At 41.6% G+C, this 22,702-nt stretch overlaps 1 protein-coding gene across 1 annotated transcript in view; it reads right to left on the reverse strand.

Moving 5' to 3' along the window:
* Positions 1 to 44: 44 nt before the first annotated feature.
* noc4l (nucleolar complex associated 4 homolog) overlaps positions 45 to 22,702 on the reverse strand; it is a 22,920-nt gene continuing 262 nt past the window's right edge. The window contains exons 2-9 of the mRNA XM_048611733.1: positions 18,093 to 18,213; positions 16,491 to 16,597; positions 12,184 to 12,291; positions 8,262 to 8,411; positions 8,071 to 8,173; positions 5,641 to 5,675; positions 4,386 to 4,436; positions 45 to 187 (exon numbers count right to left, since the gene is read on the reverse strand). Coding sequence (XP_048467690.1) covers positions 68 to 187; positions 4,386 to 4,436; positions 5,641 to 5,675; positions 8,071 to 8,173; positions 8,262 to 8,411; positions 12,184 to 12,291; positions 16,491 to 16,597; positions 18,093 to 18,213 — 795 coding nt within the window. The 3' untranslated portion in view covers positions 45 to 67. The remainder of the gene's footprint in view (positions 188 to 4,385; positions 4,437 to 5,640; positions 5,676 to 8,070; positions 8,174 to 8,261; positions 8,412 to 12,183; positions 12,292 to 16,490; positions 16,598 to 18,092; positions 18,214 to 22,702) is intronic.

Consider the following 22,702-nt stretch of genomic DNA (forward strand, 5'->3'; position numbering starts at 1 on the left):
TGAATGAATAACTAGGACTGGGCTTTTTATAATTTAAAAAGATGACACAAAAGATTTACAGCCTTAGTCACATACCTATCTCGTAAGCAGCGGTAAGAAAGTCGATCATCAGGGTCGGCTTGCTCATGTGTGGCAAAATGGACTCGTGCAAAATCACCAGCACCTTCTTATAAAGGTTAGTCGATAGCTGTTAAAAAAATGAGTAATATTCTGTTTCAAATCTTCAGTAATATTTCAGACTTGTTGCTGGATTTCCTACGTTAATGTCACAACAAAGGCTTCCTGCAACAAGTGATGTGCGATTCAAGTCAAAGTGGTTTTAAAAAAACAAGCTCTCTCAACAACAACAAAGACCTGTGGCTGCTGGAGATCTGAAACAAACCAAAACAGAAATTGCTGGAGAAACTCAACAGGTATGTTGGCATCTGTGAAGACAGAAAGAGTTAACACTTTGAGTCCAATAACCCTTCATATATATTTACTGGTATGTATTATCCTTATACAACTGCCCCAGGAGGCCAATTCGATGCCACACCTCTTGATAGCTTTGGTTCAAACAAAATAGCTGAACTCCAGAGGTGAATGATAGTCCCTGATCTCAAGTCACATTTGACCAAGTGTGACATCAAGGACCCCTAGCAAACCTGGAGGACAGGAATCAGGCAAACTCTCCACTGATTAGAGTCATACCTGGCACAAAGGAAGATGGTCATTGTGACCGGAGGTCAGTTATCTCAGTTCCAGGACATCCCTGCAGGAGTTCCTTAGGTTAGTCCCTAGACCCAACCACCTTCAGCTGCTTTAATGACCCTCCTTCCATCATAAAGGTCAGAAGAGAGGATATGTGCTGATGACTGCACAATTCAGCACCATTCACAACTCCTCAAATACTGAGATGCACAGCATGGAAATAGACCCTTCAGTCCAACTCGCCAATGCCAAACAGATATCCTAAATTAATCTAGTCCCACATAGATTGCACAAAGTTGAAACCCCAGCACTGATCCCTGTGGCACCCTGCCCATTGCATTTTGCCAACCAGAAAATAACCCTTTATATCTACCCCGTTTCCTGTTAGCCAGCCAATCATCAATCAATAACATGTTACCCTCTACACCACAAGCTTTTATTTTCCACAATAACCATTGATGTGCCACTTTATCAAGTGGCTTCTGAAAATCTAAACTAAGAAAATTCACCAGTATCATTTTATCTACAGTACTTGTTACTTCATCAAAGAACTCCAATCCATTGGTTAAATATGATTTTCTTTTCAAGAAACTATGTTGGGTCTGCTTTTAGAAGTGCCCTGCTATAATATTTTCAATAATAGCTTTTAATGTCCTCCCTACAACAAATAAGCAACTCCTCATAACGTTTCCAAATTCTATGGATGACAAATGGCAACGCTGATGGCACTGAAATTATACTGCAGTACTTCCAGAAGGACAGTGTTTCAAGAATTACAGAGATGGTGGTGCTGAACTTTCTAAAATGCATAGTTCTGTGAGAAGCGAGGAAAGTGATTGCTGGGCCCCTTGCTGAGATATTTGTATCATCGATAGCCACAGGTGAGGTGCCAGAAGACTGGAGGTTGGCTAACGTGGTGCCACTATTTAAAAAAGGTGGTAGGGAAAAGCCAGAGAACTATAGATCGGTGAGCCTGATATCGGTGGTGAGCGAATTGTTAGAGGGAATCCTGAGAGACAGAATTTACATGCATTTGGAAAAGCAAGGACTGACCAGGGATAGTCAACATGGCCTTCTGCGTGGGAAATCATGTCTTACTTACTTGATTGAGTACTTTGAGGAAGTAATGAAGAGGATTCATGAGGGCAGAGCAGTGGACGTGATCTATATAGACCAGTTCGACAAGGTTCCTCATGGTAGATTGGTTAGTAAAGTTAGATCACATGGAATACAGGGAGAACTAGCCACTTGGATATAGAACTGGCTCGAAGGTAGAAGACAGATGGTGGTGACAGGGGGTTGTTTTTCAGATTGGAGGCCTGTGCCACAAGGATCGGTGCTGGATCCACTGCCATTCGTCATTTATATAAATAATTTAGATGTGAACATAGGAGGCATGGTTAGTAAGTTGCAGATGACACCAAAATTGGTGGTGTAGTGGAGTGCAAAGAAGGTTATCTCAGAGTACAATGGGACCTTGATCAGATGGAGTTTAATTTATAAAAATGTGAGGTGCTGCATTTTGGAAACGCAAACCAGGGCAGGACTTATACACTTAATGGAAGGTCCTGGGGGGTGTTACTGAACAAAGGGACCTTGGAGTGCAGGTTACTAGTTCCTTGAAAGTGGAGTCCCAGGTAGGCAGGATAATGAAGAAGGCATTTGGTACACTTGCACTGAGTATAGGAGTTGGGAGGTCATACTGCAGCTGTACAGGATATTGGTTAAGGCACTTTTGGAATACTGCATGCAATTCTGGTCCCCCTGCTATAGGAAGAATGTTGTGAACCTTGAAAGGGTTCAGAAAAGATTTACAAAAATGCTGCCAGGGTTGGAGGGTTTGAGCTATAGGCAGAGGCTGAATAGGCTGGGCTATTTTCCCTAGAGCATCAGAAGCTGAGAGGTGACCTTATTGAGGTTTATAAAATCATAAGGGGCACAGATAGGTTGAATAGACAAGGTTTTTTCCCCATGGTAGGGGAGTCTAAAACTAGCGGGCGTAGCTTTAAGATGAGAAAGGAAAGATTTAAAAGAGACCGAAGGGACAACTTTTTCACACAGAGGGTGGTGCATGTATGGAATGAGCTGCCAGAGGAAGTGGAGGAGGCTGGTACAATTACAACATTTAAAACGCATCTGGTTGAGTATATGAATAGGAACGGTTCAGAGAGGGATATGGGCTAAATGCTGGCAAATTGGACCTAGATTTATTTAGGATATCTGGTTGGCATGGACGGGTTGAACTAAAGGGTCTGTTTCCATGCTGTACAGCTCTGTGACTCTACAACTATATTTAAAATATTTTACAAAAGAAAAACTAAGAACTGCCAATGCTGGTAATCAGAAAACAAAAACACAAATTGCTGGAGAAACTAAGCAAGTCTAGCAGCATCTGTTGTGCGAAAGCAGAGTTAATGTTTCGGGTCCAGTGACCTTCTTCAGAACCTTTCATTACTGAGGTTGCACATTAAATTACTCTTGTCAGGCGCTAATACAAGGAGATGGACTTTGAACTAGCAAGCAATTTGATAGCAGCTTGGTTAGGGAGAGTTAGAAATAGCAATTTGAATGAAATAGGAAATTTTATGCTAGAATCTTGTTGCGCAGGAGACCATTCAGCCAATTGTGTCTGTGCAAAGTTGCCTAAGCTATCCAATTAGTTCCACTCTTCCTTGTCTTCCACTATAGTTCTCAACACTCCCCACTTCACCCCGTCCACAAGTATTTGTAAAAAATACATTTTTTCTAATAAAAGAGAATTAAAACATCAGTGCAAAACACCTACTTTCCACAGAGATTGCAACATTGTCACCACCCAAGAGCTCTATGATACAGCGCAACAGCAATACACATCCTGTTTACAGCTTAAAGCACCTGAAAGTTTCAACATAACAGCTCAACCACTTGCAGAGATGTAAAGCGAGCGTTGAGGACCATCAATAAACTCAAATCAGAACAGGAGCATAAAACGTGGCACAACTTTGTTTGTTAAATGTGAATTGAATCTCAGTTACAAAACATTTGGAGTACTGTGCTCAGTTCTGGTCTTCATTTGATAAAAAAGGTTACAGAGGTGCTGGGGAAAGCGTATACAAGATTCATAAGTATGGTCCAAAAATTGAGAGTTCATATCTATCAAGACTGAACAGTTATTTCTCTTGAAAAAGAAGTCGGGTGGGAGGTATATGAAGAGTTTGATAGGATGGATCTGAGATCTAGGGGGTCAACTATTCACGAACATTAACTAATAAACTACTTAGAGAATTCAAAAGAAACTTGTTCACTCAAACAGCATGAAATCATTGTCAAAGGAGTGTCTGAGCCGAATAATTTCTGTACATTCAAGGGTAAGCTGATAAACTGTGGGAGAAACAAACAAAGATATGCTGGAAGGGTAGTCATAAGCTGATGTGGAGCATGTACACCCTCAAAGGTCTAATTGAACCCAATGATCTGTTAAGTTCTACAAATACTGTGCAATATCATTGTGTTGCAAGGTGAATAGTTTTATCTTACCCAAAATATTTAACAGCGTGTCAAATGGAGGAACGTGATTGGATTATTAGCCATCTAAGTGCTGATACCCTGAAGGTGCGAACAGGATGTGGGAAATAAAACCTCAAACTAAACCGCAACTAAAAAAAATCAGTTAAGAAAAAGAAAACTCAAGCAGTATTACTTTGGAAGAAACGTACCTTGCGTTTAAGGAATGCTAGCCACAGTCGCTCAAACACTCTTCTGTGTTCCTGTTAACAGAAAACGGAAATTTGTAAAAGATACAGTGAAGTCAGTCCCTGCTAAGTGCACAATTAGTTCCTCAGATTGGCCCAACAATACTTAACAAGTTCATTCTATCATATATTCACAATTCATCACTGGTAGCAGTACAGGACCAATGGAATTTCTCATTTTCCATTACAGTTTCCCATCTTTTGATGCCTAGGAGTCCCCAGTAAGCAAGGGATTAACTTATTCCCAAAGATGTTGGGAAAATTGGCCAGCACAACACAGTTGCAATAATCATAAAATGGTTATAGCACAGAAGGTAGCCATTTGATCCATCATGCCTGTGTTGGTTCTCTTCAGAAGAAACTCAAGTTAGTTCCACTATCCACCCACGCCCCCCATCCCTGCAACATGTTTCTCTTCAGATAATTATCCAATTCCTTTGTAAATGCTACAAGTGAAGTTGCATCCACCACACTCCTAGGCAGTGAATTTCACATTCTAATCATTCAAAGTTTAATAAAACTTTATTCTCATGTCTCCATTGTTTCTTTTACCAAGCACCTTGAATTGCTGTCCTCTGGTTCCTGACCCTGCCACCAATGAGGATGGTTTCTTCCCACCTACTCTGTCTTGGCCTCTCTTGATTTTGACTACAGCTATTAAGTCTCCTCTTCTCTGAACAGTCCCAGTTTCTCCAATCTATGTTACTCAAGTTCCATATCCCTGGAACCATTCTCCTGATTTTTTTCTGCACCCCCTCGAATGCATTCAAATTTTCCGAAAGTGTGGCACGTAGCACCGGATAAGATACTCCTGCTGAGCATGGAATTTTATTAAGGTTCACTTTAATCTCCTTGTTTTTGAAAGGGGAAGGGGATTGTGCTTCTGTTAAAAATATGCATTCAGCAATGAAAAGCTGTTAAAGAAATCTTGAGAATGGTAGACACTTGAAGAGTCAGAGAGGTTTTAATGGAATTTGAACCACGTCACGGTGATTAAACAATTAAGCACACAAATCCAGGGCAGCAAAACAACATAAGGACTAACAACCATTATCCAAGAAAACACGATGGTGAGATCTGTACAAGAGGTAATGGTGATTTTAATCTCCTGAACCCACTGGCTTATTGTCGACAACCAGTGTCCATATTTGGGTCAGAAAGGGAAATGTCTTTTGAACTCCCTGTGTCAAAATGAGGGCATACTACACTCAAACATCACCTTCAGTCTTGCTGCCTTCCATTCTGTGTGTTTACCTGCAAGCAGAAAGGTTGCAGTGTTAACGTCTTCCTGCAAACTGAAACATCCTTTACAGCACAGGCAGTCAAACAATTTCAGTAAAATAAACATCACTATTTTAAACCCATACTGTACAACTGTCTCTTACTATCTGCATGGAAGAGATTTTCACCGTATTGTCTTGGGCTTGGTTTGAACTGGGATTCAGGAATTTGAAAGACATTGCACTAACTGAACAGTTCCTCCCACTGAAAATTTAAAAAAGATTGAGAATTCCATCTTGGACACTGTAGCACAATTGTTATTCAGGTAAAACACCAAAGAGATTTTTGATGGGAGCCTGTACAAGCTCAGACTGACTTCCCCAGAAATTAAGCAGGAAGACAACTTTGAGGATCAGCCTAAATCAAACTTTTCAGCTTTCTCCACATCACACTGGCAATCACCGCACTTCACTGGTGGAGAAGCTGGCTCGAACAATGCACATCACCTCAGAAATGCAAGATTTTCTTTTAAAATACCACACAGAGTTGATGAGAGGACACTTCCACAACTGGAAAGAATTCAGAGAAACAGAATATATTTGCCCCTGAAGAAAGACCACTAATCAGGGGCGATCAGCATGAGTGTGTTAAGGGAAGGACACTTTTGACAAATCTGATCAAATTTTTTGAGGTAGCCAAGAATGTTGATAAGCTTAATACATTCAATGTGGTCTACATGGTCTTTAGCAAGGCTTTTGATAAGGCTTCTCATGGCAGACTGGTCGAGAAAAAAACAGCCCATGGAATCCAAGGTAAACTGGCACCTTGGATCCAAATGCAGCGGCATGAAGCAGAGAGGGATGGTAGCAGAATGTTTCTGTGATTGGAATTCTGTTTCCTGTAGGGTTCTGTGGAGCTCAGTACTGAGACCCTTGCTGCTTGTGGTGTACATTAATGATTTGAATTCAAATATAGGTGATACAATCAAGAGGCTCATGGATAACACGAAAATTGGGAGGCTGGCAAATAGTGAGGAGGGTAGCTATAATCTGTAGGAGGATATCAGTGGACAGGTCAGCTGGGCAGAGCAGTGGCAAACTGAATTCAAACTGGAAAAGTGTGAGGTAATGGATTTTGGAAAGGCTACCAAGGTAAGGGATTACAGTATGATGGTAGGACCCTAGAAAGAACTGAAGACCAGAGGGACCTTGGTGTGCATATCCACAGATCCCTGAAGGCATCAGGGTAGGTAGTTAAGAAGGCATAGAGGACTCTTACATTCATTAACCAAAGCACAGAATACGAGAGCAGGCAGGTTACGCTGGAACTGTATAAAATGCTGGTTAGACCACAACTGGTGTACAGTGTACAGTCTACAGTCTGGCCACCACATCATAAGGAGGATGTGACTGCACCAGAAAGAGTGCAGAGGACGTTCAACAGGATGCTGCTTGGGCTGGAGGGTCTGTGCTTGAGGAAAAGTTGTACAGGTTGACATTGTTTTCCTTGCATCAGTGAAGTTTGACAGGAGATCTGACAGAGATGTATAAGATTATGAGGGGCATAGATAGGATAGAAAGAAAGATACTTTACCATTCGTGGAGGGGTCACTAATTAGGGGGAATGGACTTAAGGGCAGAGGTTACAATTAGGAACGGAGTTTAGGAGAATTTGTTTCACCCAGAAGTGAAAATGTGTTTGAGTCAGAAACTCTCATAACATTTAAGCAGTATTAAGATATTCACTTCTGTTGCCATAATCTGGAAAATGAGATTTGTGTAGTCAGATCTTTGTTGACTGGTGCAGACACAACAGGAACAGTCTCCTTGGTGCTGTAAGCACCTCCAAGTTTACAGCGAGGGATGTGCTGCTAAGGCTGTACAAGGCTCTGATCAAACCACATTTGGAATATCATGAGCAGTTTTGGGCCCCATATTTAAGGAAGGACGTGCTGGCCTTGGAGGGTGACATGAATAGGGAAGTAACACTCAGTTGCTCAATGTGGAGCTGGAGGAACACAGCAGGCCAGGCAGCATCAGAGTAGCAGGAAAGCGGATGTTTCAGGTCAGGACACTTCTTCAGAAGAAAGGTCCTGACCCGAAATGTCAATTTCCTGCTCTTCTGATGCTACCTGGCCTGCTGTGTTCCTCCAGCTCCACACTGTGTTATCTCTGACTCCAACATGTGCAGTTCTTACTATCTCTGACTCAGTTGCTCAAGCCTCCTTTGTCATTCAACTAATGGCTGATATATATTTTGTGTCCATTCACTCACTCGATCTTTGTAAACTCTGGATCTCCTTAACTAGCAATCTCGGTCCTGAAAATTTCAACTGACCAGCCCCACCTCTTCCTCAGCAACCGCAGGTTTTGGATTAGTCGAACTTACTTTCCTTGGTAACCCATCTTCTCCATCCAATGATACTTACTTTGCTGCTTCACAAGGAAGTTTGAGAGTTCTTTCTGCTCAGCCGGCATGTGAATTGAGGACAAAAGACCAAATGCATTTTGTTGATAAACTGGAAGCAAATCCTACAAAGAGATGATGAACAAATGACTAAATAGCAATGGTGCTTGTGCAGATTTGGAATAGAGCAGAACATAAAGGCTGAAAATTTACCCCCTTCGAGCTCTGCATTATTCTTGAGATATTATCAGCAGCATAAACCATGACGTAGTATCTCACATCCTCATACTCCAGGTACTCCTGAAATCGTGACAGTAGGGACGAAGTATCTCTTTCAATCTGAAGCAAATTGTCCACAAGTAACTGAAAGCAAACAGACACTTGTGAAAGTTAAAACAGAAACTGAAGGTCAAAAAACAAGATATACCAACACAGCAAATTGACTTTACAAATGAGATCTTTCATCTAAACAATGCCTTGCACAATGCGATGTCCTGGGACACTTCAGGAAGGGACAAGGAAAGGGTGAAATGGGCAGCAACTGCTTTTGTATGGTTTTGCAGCACTTCCCAAACATCTGGCCACCACCATCGCAAGACATTATTTTTACAGTATCTTTCGTGTAATAAAATGTTCCAACATGCTTCAAAGGTGCATTATAAAACCAGTGTAGATACTGATCCAAACAAAAGGGTTATTGGATCTGATTGGTCAATAGATAGGTTTGAAGGAGTGTCCTAAAGCAGGAGATCAATTCTGGAGCTCAGTGTTCAGGCAACTAAAGCATGGCCACTAAAGCAGAGACAAAAATCAGGGATCGGGGAAAACTGTCAGAAATGGAGGAGCTCAGAGATCTATGGGGGTTGGGAGTGTAAGAATTTATTGAAATAAAAGGTAAAGCCCTGAAGGGATTTAAGAATTTTAAAATCAAGGTATTGTTTCAGTGGGAGCCAATGTAGGGCCAGTGAGATTACTGGGTGTTGAATGAAAGTGTCTTAACACAAATAAGGGAATCAATTCCAGACAGTGAATACACTACCCAGAAGAGAGTTTTGAATACTGAAGATGTGCAATATCAGTATTCCTTTTTATTAACGCATGGAGCCATGCACATATCATGTACATACTAGAGATGGTTCAGCAAACACATCACCCCAAAGTGAGAAAGCAAGTCATTGCTCTCAACCTCAACTCACTCTCCACCCTTACAATTGGGTCAGGTTTCATGCAAAGAAGCAAACACAACTCAATTGTACTCTTACACCATCAACCTCTGCCCCGCCCTTGATAACCTAAATCTCTCAAGCTATCCACAAGACATTACAACAAATAACACTTCTCAATGAGTTTGGCTTCTGTCCTTCAAGTTCACAGATCAACAGTGAGAACTTGAAATTGTAATAGTTTCTCTCTCCACAGTTGCTGCCAGGCCTGCTGCATATTTTCACCATCTTTTGTTTATGTTAAAAATAAGTTTGATTTTCCTCTTTGCATCTTTTCAAAAAGCATACACAGGAACTTGCGCGTGACAATCAGAGTGAGACCAATTCCAGCATTTGTTATCTGATTGCAAATTATACAAAATGAATAACACACATGTTTCATGATGAAATCCCCAGGGCAATGCTTATTGCTGTGATAGGTTAGTCAGAAGCCACAATAACTTCTTTCATGACATCTAGACGTCATGATCTAGATGTCACGGTTAGAGGACATGAACAGAAAGCCCAAAGAAAACCGTATTCTCTTGCATATTTCTGTGCTTAATTTCTGTTTCTTTTAAAAATGGATAACCTTGCTGGACTCAAAGCAGGGCAGAAGGTGATCACATATTTCCAGAAGCTTCTGAACTCTCTATGTCATATAGATGACAGCCAAAGCTGAACAAAATACCTGAAGACGAGCTGCTTGCTTCCAGCCAGCTCTGGACAAAGAGATACATTAAGACCGAACATGCTAAAATGAGTGGTAATGCTTTTGAAGTTACCTTAAAGTCACCTCACGGTGGGAAACACTGTTGGAGGTGATAAGCTAAACGACCTTAGCAAGTTTGCAGATGACACCAAAATTGGTGGCATAGTAGACATTTAAAAAGTTTTTCTAAGATTACAAAGGGATCTTGATCAAATGGGTCAATGGGCTGAAAAATGGCAGATGGAGTTCAATCTGGATAAATGTGAGGTATTGCATTTTGGTACAACATATAAGGGTAGGGTTTATACAGTTAATGGTAGGGCCTTGGCTTGTGTTGTAGAACAAAGGGGCCTAGAGGTGCAGGTACATAATTCTTTGAACTTGGCATCACATATAGACAGGGCGTTAAAAAGGCGTTTGGCACGTTTGCCTTCATTGCTCAGTCCTTTGAATATAGGAGTTGGGACGTCATGTTGAGATTGTACAGGACGTTGGCGAGGCCTCTTCTGGAATACTGTGTCTAGTTCTGATCACCCAGTTATAAGAAGGGTATCATTAAGCTGAAGAGGGTTCAAAAGAGATTTACCAGGATGTTTGGTAGGTTTGAGTTATAAGGAGAGGCTGGATAGGCTGAGACTTTATTCACTAGAGCGTAGGAGCTTGAGAGGCAACCTGATAGAAGTTTATAAAATAATGAGAGGTATAGACAGGGTTAGTGGTAGCTGTCTTTTCCCCAGGATGGGGGATTTCAAGACTATGGGGCACATTTTTACGGTGAAAGGAAAGAGATTTGAAAAATACATAATGGGCAAATTTTTTATACAGAGGGTGGTTCATGTGTGGAATGGGCTTCCTGAAGAAGTCGTGAATGTGGGTACAATTACAACATTTAAAAGACACTTAGATAAGTAAACAATAGGAAAGGTTTGGAGGGAAACGGGCCTATTGGGACTATTAGTTTGGGATTATGTTTGTCATGGACTGGTTGGACCGAAGGGTGTGTTTCTGAGCTGTCTGAATCTATGACTTTCAATTAGCCCACTGAGATAGTCAAGGAACACCTGAAATGGCTGCTCGAAACCGGACTGAAATCTGAGCTTGATGAAGTGTTTTAAGTGGACAGTTCACGGATTCTAAGAGTTGCTGTCTATCCACAGAACAGGAGGTCTCCAGGCTGAGGTGTTAGCCTGCCTTAGACCCCACAGCTCTGTCTCCAAGTTGGCTGGGAAGAAACCAATTCTTTGCCTGCAAGAAGGAAAAACTATTGAGTCCAGCTTGCTAAGGAAGCTAAAACAGAAATTGCTGGAAAAATTCAGCAGGTCTGGCAGCGTCTGTGAAGAGAAATCAAAGTTAACACTTCGGGTCCAGTGATCCTTCTCAACTCTGATTTCTCTTCACAGATGCTGCCAGACCTGCTGAGTTTTTCCAGCAATTCCTGTTTTTGTTTCTGATTTACTGCATCCGCAGTTCTTTGGGTTTTTAACCAAGGAAGCTCCAGGATGTTGTAACTCATGTGAACTGATTTTTTAAAAATATCTCTCGATTTATCAAAACTTGAAATTTAGAATCTATCTCCTTTCCTGCCTTCCTGTCAGTGTGTATGGAGTATGGCAACAATTTCCCACAATTTGAGAGGTCTGTTAACAAACGCTATCTAATGACTTCACCTTAAAGGATTTTGCTGTAGGTCTATTTCAAAAACTGAAATCTGAAAACCATGGTTTTGGAAACACCTTTTGGCCTACCTCAGTAAGGGCAGGCAAAAACAGAAAGGATTAAATCAAACAATAACACATCATCTCAGACTTAAAGGAGGAAAAGCAATCACAATTTCAATTCTCTACCATTCCCACTTTGTCCGTGATACAGCACACAAAATGACAGGGGATTGTGGGACTGATGTCAAGAAGCACAAGTGCTCAAGGTGTGACTGGTACCTGGAGCTACCTGGGAACAGGGATAACAGATGAGAACAGATCAGCGAGGTACTACAACTCCAGGTTTGTATGGACAGGATAGGCTGAATGACCTGGGCCATTGTAAACATGCTCACCATTCATTGGTGCCTGCTGCAGTTTTGCAGTCAGTAGCATAACATCACGTGCTGTCTCCACTTCCTTATGAAAGGAACTCCTTTTTCCACCATGCGCAGAGATAAGCTCAGGACCGACACTCCAAGTCTACCCAGTAAAGGGTGCACCCAGTCAGAATCAAGACTCACCTTTAACAACTCTTGGGGAAAGATGTACCGCTCATTGTCTTCATATCTGACAAGAGGCCATCTGCCTTCCGCCTGAACGAATTTCATCAGCGTGCAGAGCACTACTTCCTGCGGAGAAAATAATCGGGAGTGAACGTGTTTTCATCATGGTGCAAAACTGTCATGTACGGGCAACAAATGCTGGCCTAGCCAGTGACACCCAGATTCTGTGGAAATATTAGAAAAAGTGACAGTGTTAGCCACCAAACTGACAAGTCACATTTTACCACAAATTGCATTTAAATGCATTGTACTGTTACTCAATGCAGTATTAAAAATAAAAACCAGGTACTGTAGGACAGAATTGAAATCATGAACTTATTCCATTTTAACCTATAATTTCTGTTTCTGTGCATCCCCACATCTGAAGCAAAGACTGGAGATATGCAGTTTGTATTTGGACCTTGAGTAGGAATAAGCGAGGGGATAGTTAACCTAAAATCAACCTTTCACAAATACCTAGAAACAAAATCAGACATTTACATTTATTTCAAACACAAAATGCTGGAGAAATTCAGCAGGTCTGGCAGCATTGGCACAGACAGAAACAGCTCTTCAGAAAAAAAGTCATACAGAACTCAATGTTAACTCTCTTTTTCTCTCTCTCTACAGAGGCTGCTAGACACAGTTATTCCAGCATTTCTGTTTGTTTCAGATTTCCAGCAGCCGCAGTATTTTGATTTTATTTATACACACATAATTGCCCATAAGCATGCATTTGATCATACTGCTAAAAGTTAATAGATGTGTTGCTGAAATGTGGGGATGTGACAAATATCCTGAGCCAACACTGGGATCAAACTGCAAGCATCAGGCTAGAAGAGAGGCAATCTGTTTCAGGGAAGGTAGGAGTACAACAAAGCTGTGTATTGTTGCCAAATTTATTCAACCTGTACACAGAACTGATTTTCAGGGAATTAGATGCATTTCCAGAGGGTAACATTGGAAGAACATAAACTTGTGGTATGCTGACAACACAGAATCAGAAGAGGCTCTACAAAATATCATGAATCAAGTAAAATCTAGAAGAGGTCTTTGAAATGGGAAGCTTAAAGTACAGTGAAAATTCCATACAGAAACCATAAAACAAATGAAAAGGTGTTAGAAATTCAAGAGCAAAAAAAAACCCTTAAAAACTGACCTGCAGAAAAGGAAATATCAGTATTTTGGCTGTTTGATCAGAGATTACTTTTGAAGCGCAGCAGAAAGAGGGGTCAACCCAAGACTGAGATGTGTGATGCATGTCACAATGTAGTGCAGATGAGCTACAGTGCATGAGAAGATGAAGCCAGACAGATGAATGTGTCAAACGATGACAGCAGACCTCCTGATAAGAACAGCTACAATCAGCAGTGTCCCCATTTGGAGTGCACTCTACAGCAGGTAAATCACCCAGTGGTAAAAGAGGATATAAAAATCTCTGGGAGCTGTGCTAACACATTCTGAGGACCGCATCTATTTTGTTTTGAAAAGAAAGCTGGAAAAATTGAGATTTTGCATTATCACTGGAGTGGAGAGAGCTTAAAATTGAATCAGAGATAGTAGGAACTGCAGATGCTGGAGAATCCGAGACAACGAGGTGCAGGGCTGGATGAACACAGCAGGCCAAACAGCATCATAGGAGCAGAAAGGCTGACGTTTCGGGCCTAGACCCTTCATCAGAAAAGGGGGAGGGGAAGGGGGTTCTGAAATAAATAGGGAGAGAGCTTAATATGTGACTTTTTGTTCAGAACTCAAAGTCAAAAGTGGAATGTGTTGAGTTGTATTTATTCAAATTACATGTGGAAAACCGGTTAGAGACTGATTTTTTTTTTCTTTTACTTTTTGCCAACAAAATGATGGAAACAACCTTGAGCAGAAGGTTGCCTAGTTTCACCTTTTGAACGGTTAGGTTCTGTTTGCCACAGGCTGAGTGGTAGTGCAGTTGAAAAGAGACTGCCAAAAAGCCTGCAGTAAAGACAGACCCCCCGCCTCTTGCTCCTAGAAAAGGAAAACCGCTTTGTGGTTCAGAGGTTTGCAAAGGTGCAGCACTGTCCTGCTCCCTGAAAACAAGTCAATGCTTTAACTGGACATGTACATTTTTGAGGGATCTTCACGGAGTAATGGAGCATAGTCACCAGCATGTTTCTCCTGTCAACTCTCATGACACATGGTAATGACCCTAACTCTGAACCAGGAGAGCTGCATTCAAGTCTCACCTGCTCCAGAGGAGTGTAATAACATCTCTGAAAAAGCTGATTAGAAAATATCTATTTTTCCTGTCAAGAGTCTTAACAATATAAACCCATAGATGTTGTGCAAAGCACAAATCGCTCAAAATACAAAATCACATAATGCAGGTCTTGCTTGCCTACAGAGATCCGAACTATATACTATGAAGTTAATACTATTATATTTTTAAGAACTGTATATCTTACCCAAGTATCAGGTTGGATTTGGGCTAACTATCCATCTGGTTCTGACCATAACTAATTTAGTGTTTATGCAAGTGTGCCTATATTCACCAAGGTATATATACCAATTCAAATAATGCATTATTAATCTGCAAAGCATGGCAGAGAAGCAGAATATTCAGCAGTAAGTATTAGCATTGGGCACAGGCAGAATTATGGTGCCTAGCTGTCAATATGTGCTGCTTAAATACTTCTCATCTGTGGTCAATCTCTCTCAGTACTGCACGAGAAGGCAGGATAAAACTTAGTCCCCAGCAGGCCAGAAGAGCAGATAGGGAAATTTGGGAATATTAGAACCAAAAAAAGCCATTCAGGTCTGTTCTGTCATCAGTGAAATTGTGGTTGATCTGTGATCACACACCCACTTCTATTCATTATCCCTTAATATTTTTGGATAACAAAAATCTATTAAATGAAGTTTTACAAGTAATTTAGCATTTTTTAAATTCATTCATGGGATGTGGGCATCGCTGGCTAGGCCAGCGTTTAAAGCCACCCCTAACTGGCCTCAAGAAGGTGGTGGTGAGCTGCCTTTTTGATCTACTGCACTCCATGTGCTGCAGTGACACCCACAGTGCCTTTAGGGAGGTAATTCCAGGATTTTGATCCAGCAATGTTGAAGGAAGGGTGATAATACTTCCGAGTCAGGACAGTGACTGGCTCTGACAGGAACTTGCGGCGGAGGGGGGGGCGGGAGCGGTGGTGTTCACATGCACCTGCTGCTCTTGTCCTTCTCGATGGTATAGACAGCAGGTTTGGAAAATGCTGTCGGAGCAGCCCTCGCATTTGTAGAAGACAGTTCAAAGTTCCTACCATCTTTTATGTATGGATGTGTTTCCTAAGTCTCGTTTTGGAAAGGTCTAACTCTAGTTTTTAGACAATGGCCCCCGAGTCCTGGACTTTCTCACTATTGGAAATAAAATCAGTAGAGGAATTAGGAAGAGGCCAGGAAAGAAATCAAAATAATTTGTGTTAATACAATTTATGAACAAATCATTATGCTACTGGAGTCCAGATGGGTAATTTTAATTGGCGATGGCCTAGTGATATTATTGTTAAACTATTAATCCAGAGACCCTGGTTCGAATCCTACCAAGGCAATATGGTGGGATTTAAATAAAAATCTGGAATTAAAAGTCCAGCTATGACCATGAAATTACTGTCATTTATTGGAAAAACCCATTTCACTAATATTCCTTAGGGAAAGAGACTGCCGTCCTTATCTGGTCTGGCCTACATGTGACTCCAGACCCACAGCAATGTGGTTGACGCTTAATTGCCCTCTGGGCAATTAGGGATGGGCAATAAATGCTGGCCCAGTCAACGACACCCATACCTTTTGGATGAATATTAAAAAAAAATTCAGGATGTAAATATTACTGACAAGACCAGCATTTATTGTCCATCCTCAATTGTCTTTGAGAAGATGGTGGTAAGCCACCTATTAAATAGAATTGAGTGCTTGTTAAGGCCATTTTACAGGGTAGTTAAAAGTCAACCACTTTGCAGAAGATGTGGAGTTACATTAGGCCAGATGAGTTAAGAACACTAGATATCCCTCCCTAAGGGTTATAAGTGATTTTTTTTTAAAAAACTGATAACCCACAGTTATTTATTCACCATAAACGACACTTTTCTTAAATTGCAAATTTACTTAATTAATTGCATTTGAATTGTCCAGTAACTGCATGGGATTTGAACTCACCTTTCTGGATCATTAGTCTAGGTCTCAGGATTACTCACCTCATGCTACTGTACATTCTTCATTTGATGGAAGAGACCAAACCTGAAGCAGGTTCACTGCAGGGAACTCACCTGTACCTGGTCCGATTCATGCATCATCAGGTTGATCAACTGGTCGATGCAACTCTGATAACGATGTCTCATCCAGATCTTGTACTTCACCTCGGCACTAGAGTCGGCTGAAATTAGACACACAGAACTGTTTATCCTGTAGGTTTCTTGCAAATTCCAAAATAATCCACAAAGGGACATGTTTTTACTGCACTTTAGGGTCTCGCTTTAAAAGCAAATTCTCTCTTTGTGTCAGCCCAAAATTGACAATATTAGTATTTATTAACATTGAAGATACCATGTTTCACATTAGGCTGAAGTGGAAGCTGAAATCTTGACTGCTACTACAGCCTGCAGCAAGTTATTTTGCGCCTTACTGAAAGAAGAACTTTCTGTTGACCAGATCACAGCATCTTAAAGGACTGAAGACACCACTGCGAAGCCTGTTCCAAGGATGCCTACCTTGAAGAAGTTGTCCTCCTCCTTCCAAAAAGATCTCAGTGGATCTCTCTCCCACTGCAACCCACTGGTGAACTCCTCCGCCTTGAAGCTCTTCAACCACATACTGAAGCAAACGCATTACTACAGCCATGTCTCCTTTCTCAGTACCTGCCTACACAGCCGGCTCATACCCCATGGACTCCAAACAACGTTCAGACCATCCCAATTTGGACCAAACACAGTCCTGACGAAGGGTGTAAACCCAAACCGTCAACTTTCCTGCTCCTCTGATGCTGCCTGGCCTGCTGTGTCCTCCAGCTCCACACTGTATTAATTTTAAAGGACTTTACAGCCAATTAAGTATTTTTGAAGTTCAGTCATTGTTATAAATATGGGACATGCAGCAGCCAACTTGTGCATGGCAAGCTCCCATGAACAACAATGTGATAATGTTAACCTGCCTGAGTGATAATGGCTGAGATAAATAGTTCCCAGGACATCAGGAGAAACCCCCACTCACTTTCACAATACAGCCACTGGAATTTTGTCATTCAGCCAAGACAGCGAATGAGATGTTTGTTTGACATTTCATTTGAAAGGCAGCATTCCTGCAGGTACTGCGCTGGGAGGGTTCCTCAGTTTTGAATGATATTAAGTTAATGAAGAGGGTGAGAGACTGGAGGTCAGCCAGATGTTTTGCAAATTGTCCGTGCCTGCCAAAATACCAAGGACTTCACTGTACCAATTTTCACTTTCACTGATTTACCCCAAAAGGGATATGGAAGCTCAATCATCAAATAAGTTCAAGACAGAGACTGAGATTTACCTTTTTTTTAGTTACCAATGACATCAAGGGATATGGATATAGCGCAAGAATATGGCATTCAGGTAGATGATCAGCCATGATCTGAAATGGCACAGAAGGCTTAGCAGACTAAATGGCCTACTCCAATCCCTGTATTTTCCTGAAATCTTCACAAACTTGTTTCTCCCCAAATGAAATTATATCTGCCCTTCTCTCAAGTCACAATACAGATCAAGAATATTTCCCGCCCCCAGCCTTTCCTCCAGCAGTGGCACTGTTCCGTTGGCATATACCCTTTCTCCTCATCATTGTCTATGTAACTCTGACCATGCTGCGGAACATCCTTGTAGGAGCAAAGAGCCCAACAACCAGCTTACCTGCCAGACACTCCTCTTCTCCTGGCAACTGGCCAACGAAAAGTTCTCCTTGTTGCAACAGGGTGCAAAATAATTTGCCACAGGTTGTAGTAGCAGTGAGGATTTCAGCTTCCTCTTCAGCCTAATGTGAAGCACAAAAATCTTACTGTTAACAGATACTAATATTGACAATTTTCAAGTTACTGTTACACTTTATTTAAGTCTTTAAACTGTGGAATTCAACCGATGCAAAGAAATAATTTGCATTTTTCCAATCCTGAAACCATTTGATCATAAACTAACTACTTTCTAAACATAATTATAATTGTTTTGCAGACAAACACAGCAGCCAATATGCAACCAAGAAGCTCGTTCATAAGCGGCAAGTAATGACTTTTCAGGCACTGGGCAGAAATCTCCTGGTCTCCTGTAGTGCTGGCACCTGAGAGGGGAGATGAGCTTCAGCTTAACAGCTCAGCCAAAAGCACTCCATCAGTACTTACCCCAAACATCAGTCTGGGATTACATGGAATGCTGATAAGAGATCAGCTTTTTGTGAGAAGAATGTTGGCCTAGACAAGAATGCAATTCCTGCTATTCTTAACTGGCTTCATGTTAAAGACGAACCAAGTGATGTGTGGAGTCAGCACTGATTGTCAGCTTGTTTCTTTTGGAAGTATCTTTGCTTTTAGGACAAACTATTTCACGTTGGATCTTGATACTAGAAGTGATGGCAAATTTTCCAGCATTCCTTCCTAAACAGACACTGGCAATTTTTTGTTAATCAAATGTTGCCGTATACAAAAAGACTGCTATGCTTACCGACATAAAATCACTGCATTTCAAAAGTTGTCTATGTATGTGAAATCTTTAATTACAATCCTTCCCTTTCTGTCCCCTGGTTCAGTCTCATTATGCAAAAAGTTACAACACCAGGTTATAGTCCAACAGATTTATTTAAAATCACAAGTTTTCGTATAACTGCCCATTAGACCCATTAAGATGTGACTCTGAGCTTGGGCATTCTCAAATAACGGGAAGTTTACCACCACTGTTGGACTCTTCAAATTTCAATCCAAAGCTATCATAAAACATTTACCGTATCGCACGAAGGATAATCTATTACCCCTTGCCCAGAATTGTTACAGTGCAGAAAGCCATTTGGTCTCCCTCTTAACATCTCAAGATATCGGGTTCAAATGCACCATCTTCAGACATGGAAGTTATAGCAATGTACAGAACAGAAACAGACGCTTGGGTCCAACTTGTCCACGCTGGCCAGATATCCTAAATTAATCTAGTCCCATTTGCTGGGATTTGGCGCATATTCCTCTAAACCCGTCCTATTCATGTACCCATCCAGATGCCTTTTAGATGCTGTAATTGTACCAGCCTCCACCACATCCTCTGGCAGCTCATTCCATACACTCACCACTTTCTGTGTGAAAAAGTTACCCCTCAGGTCCCTTTTATATCTTTATCCTCTCACCTTAAGCCTATGCTCTCTGGTTTTGGAGTCCTCTATCCTGGGAAATAGACCTTGGCTAGTCACCCTATCCAGGCCCCTCATGATTTTATAAACCTCTATAAGGTCACCCCTTTTCACCTCCAGGGAAAAGAAGCCTCAGCCTATTCAGCCCCTCCCTATAGCTCAAATCCTCTAGTCCTGGCAACATCCCTGTAAATCTTTTCTGAACCCTTCCAATCTTAACACCATCTTTCCTGTAACAGGGAAACCAGAAGTGAATGCAGTATTCTAAAAGTGGCTTACCTAATGTCCTCTACAGCCACAATATGACATACCAACTCCCATACTCAATGCACTGACCAATAAAGGCAAGGGTACTAAATGCTATACTACCCTGTTGACTCCATTTTCAAGGAACTATGAACCTGCACTCCAAGGTCTCGTTGTTCGGCAACCCTCCCTAGGACTTTATCATTATGCGTAAAGTGACATTTAAGTGACTCTTGGGTAGGTACATGGATGATAGTAGAATGTAGGGTATGCAGGATAGTTTGATCTTAGTAGGATAATAGGTCAGCACAACATCGTGGGCCGAAGGGCCTGTACTGTGCTGTACTGTTCTATGTTCTCTATGTTCTCCTGCCCTGATCTGCCTTATAAAAATGCAACACCTCACATTTATCTAAATTAAACTCCATCTGCCACTTTTCAGCCCTTTGGCCCATTTGATCAAGATCTCTTGTGCTCTTGAGATAATCTTCTTCACTGTCCACTACACCACCAACTTTGGTGTCATGTGCAAACTTACTAACCATACCTCCTATATTCACGTCCAAATCATTTATAATTGATGACAAAAAGCAGTGGACCCAGTACCGATCCTTGAGGCACACTGCTGGTCACAGGCCGCCCCTCTGAAAATCAACCATCCACCATCACCTCTGTCTCCTACCGTCAAGCCAATTATGTATCAAAATGGCTAGTTCACCCTGTATTCCATGTGATCTAACCTTGCTAACCAGTCTAACGTGCGGAACTTTGTCGAACACCTTACTGAAGTCCATATAGACAGTGTCCTCCTCTCTGCCTTCATCAATCTTCTTTGTTACTTCTTCAAAAAACAACCAAGTTAGTGAGACATGACTTCCCACACACAAAGCCATATTGACTCTCCGTAATCAGTCCCTGATGTTCCAAACACACGTAAATGCTGTCCCTCGGGATTTGCTCCAACAACTAACCCAACAATGACATCAGGTTCACTGGTCTATAGATCCCTGGCTTTTCCTTACCACCTTTCTTAAATAATGATGTAAAGGTGCTGGTGTTGGACTGGGGTGGACAAGGTCAGATGTCACATGACACCAGGATATAGTCCAACAGGTTAGACCCTCAGCATGTGCTCTAATACCTTTCATGTTATTCCAACCGTTTGGTTTGTCTCCAGAACCACCTTATTTTTAATATTTAATATTTTGTAATTATCTCTCTGCCTCAAATAATTGGATTATAAATCACCCCTTCATTTACCATTCAGCTGTTGACACTTTGCTCACACCATCTGACACTTTTGATCACCTGCAGAGACTTATTATTCGACACTCCACTCACACCATTTGTATGATCTTTTGATCTCTCTATTTATAAATTCTGTACTTGTACACTTTTCTTCACTGCACCTGACAAAGGAGCAGCGTTCCAAAAGCTTGTGATTTCAAATAAACCTATTCGACTGTAACTGGTGTCATGTAACTTCTGACCTTCTTAAACAATGGCATCACATTAGCCAACCTCTAGTCTTCCAGCAACTCACCTGTAGCTATCGAAGATACATGTATCTCAGCAAGATGCCCAGCAATCACATCCCTAGCTTCCCATTAAAGTTCTGGGATACACCTGATCAGGTCCAGGGGATTTAGCCACCTTTATGCATTTTAAGACTATCAGCACTTCTTCCTCTGTAATATGGCCCATTTATTTCTCCAAGCTCTCTAGCTTCCATATCCTTCTCCATGGTAAATACTGACTCAAAATACTCCTTTAATATCTCAGCCATCTCCTGCAGTTCACACATAGGCAGCCGTGTTGATCTTTAAGGGGCCCTGTTCTCTCCCAAGTTACTCTTTTGTGATGAGAAATCTTAAGAGTTTAGCCCTTCATTAAATAAACATTTGATGTGTCTCATTCTTTGATCAGAAGCCTCACTCCTAACAGTAAGTGCATATCAATGCAACTTGTTTCACGTGAAGGCAGAACATTTTTACGATGTGACACAACCTAATATAAAGACTGCCTCTTCCTTTAAGTCTCATCTCCTAACTTTTCCTACAAGCAGATTTATGATTTGATATTGGGCATTAAATCGCCAAAGTTGCTGGCTTCAATTTAGCTAAGGATCAAGGCAAACAAGTTTGGCCTGAAGCACTTTTGCTCCAGGCTTTTGAAACCAGACTTTCCAATTGGAAATGCCACTAAGAGAACTTATTTTTATGGCAGAGGGCATCACCCTGAGGATGTCACAAAGTGCCTCACAGGCAATGAGATTTTACAAATGCCATTGTTGTTTTAACAAAAATATGGCAGCCAATCTGCACACAACACAATCACAAAAAAAATTGTTAGGCTGATTGAGGGATAAGTAATGAGCAGGACACCAGGATGAACTCCCCTGTTCTTAGTCAATATAGTGCCATGGGTCATCATTTAATGGCTCATCCAAAAGACAGCATCAGTGACAGAGCAGCACTCCTTCAGTGTGATAATATTCTTATTTATTCAAAACAATTATCTCTCACTTTATAGTTGGAGACACGCTCAGCACCATTTGGAACAGGATTGGTTACGGGAGATGAGGAAGGGGAGTTCACCATAGGGTCCTAAGGTCACATACACCAAAAATCACACACTGCTACCGTATTCCGGTTTACATGTTCTTGCAGTGCACAGACAAGCATAAGGTCGTACTGATCCCACCCCACTGCACCAAGGACCTTGCTGTGCCAAAACCTACTCCACCCCCACAATCTTGCCATGCCCAGGCCCACCCACACGATCTTGCCATGCCCAACCCAGCCACGGACTCTTGCTGTGCCCACCCCAGCCATGGCATCTCTCCATGCCCAGGCCCACCCATGGGATCTTGCTGTGCCCACCCCAGCCATGG

The sequence above is a fragment of the Rhincodon typus genome, chromosome 24, assembly GCF_021869965.1.
Source record: "Rhincodon typus isolate 14 chromosome 24, sRhiTyp1.1, whole genome shotgun sequence".
NCBI classification, from domain to species: Eukaryota; Metazoa; Chordata; class Chondrichthyes; order Orectolobiformes; family Rhincodontidae; genus Rhincodon; species Rhincodon typus.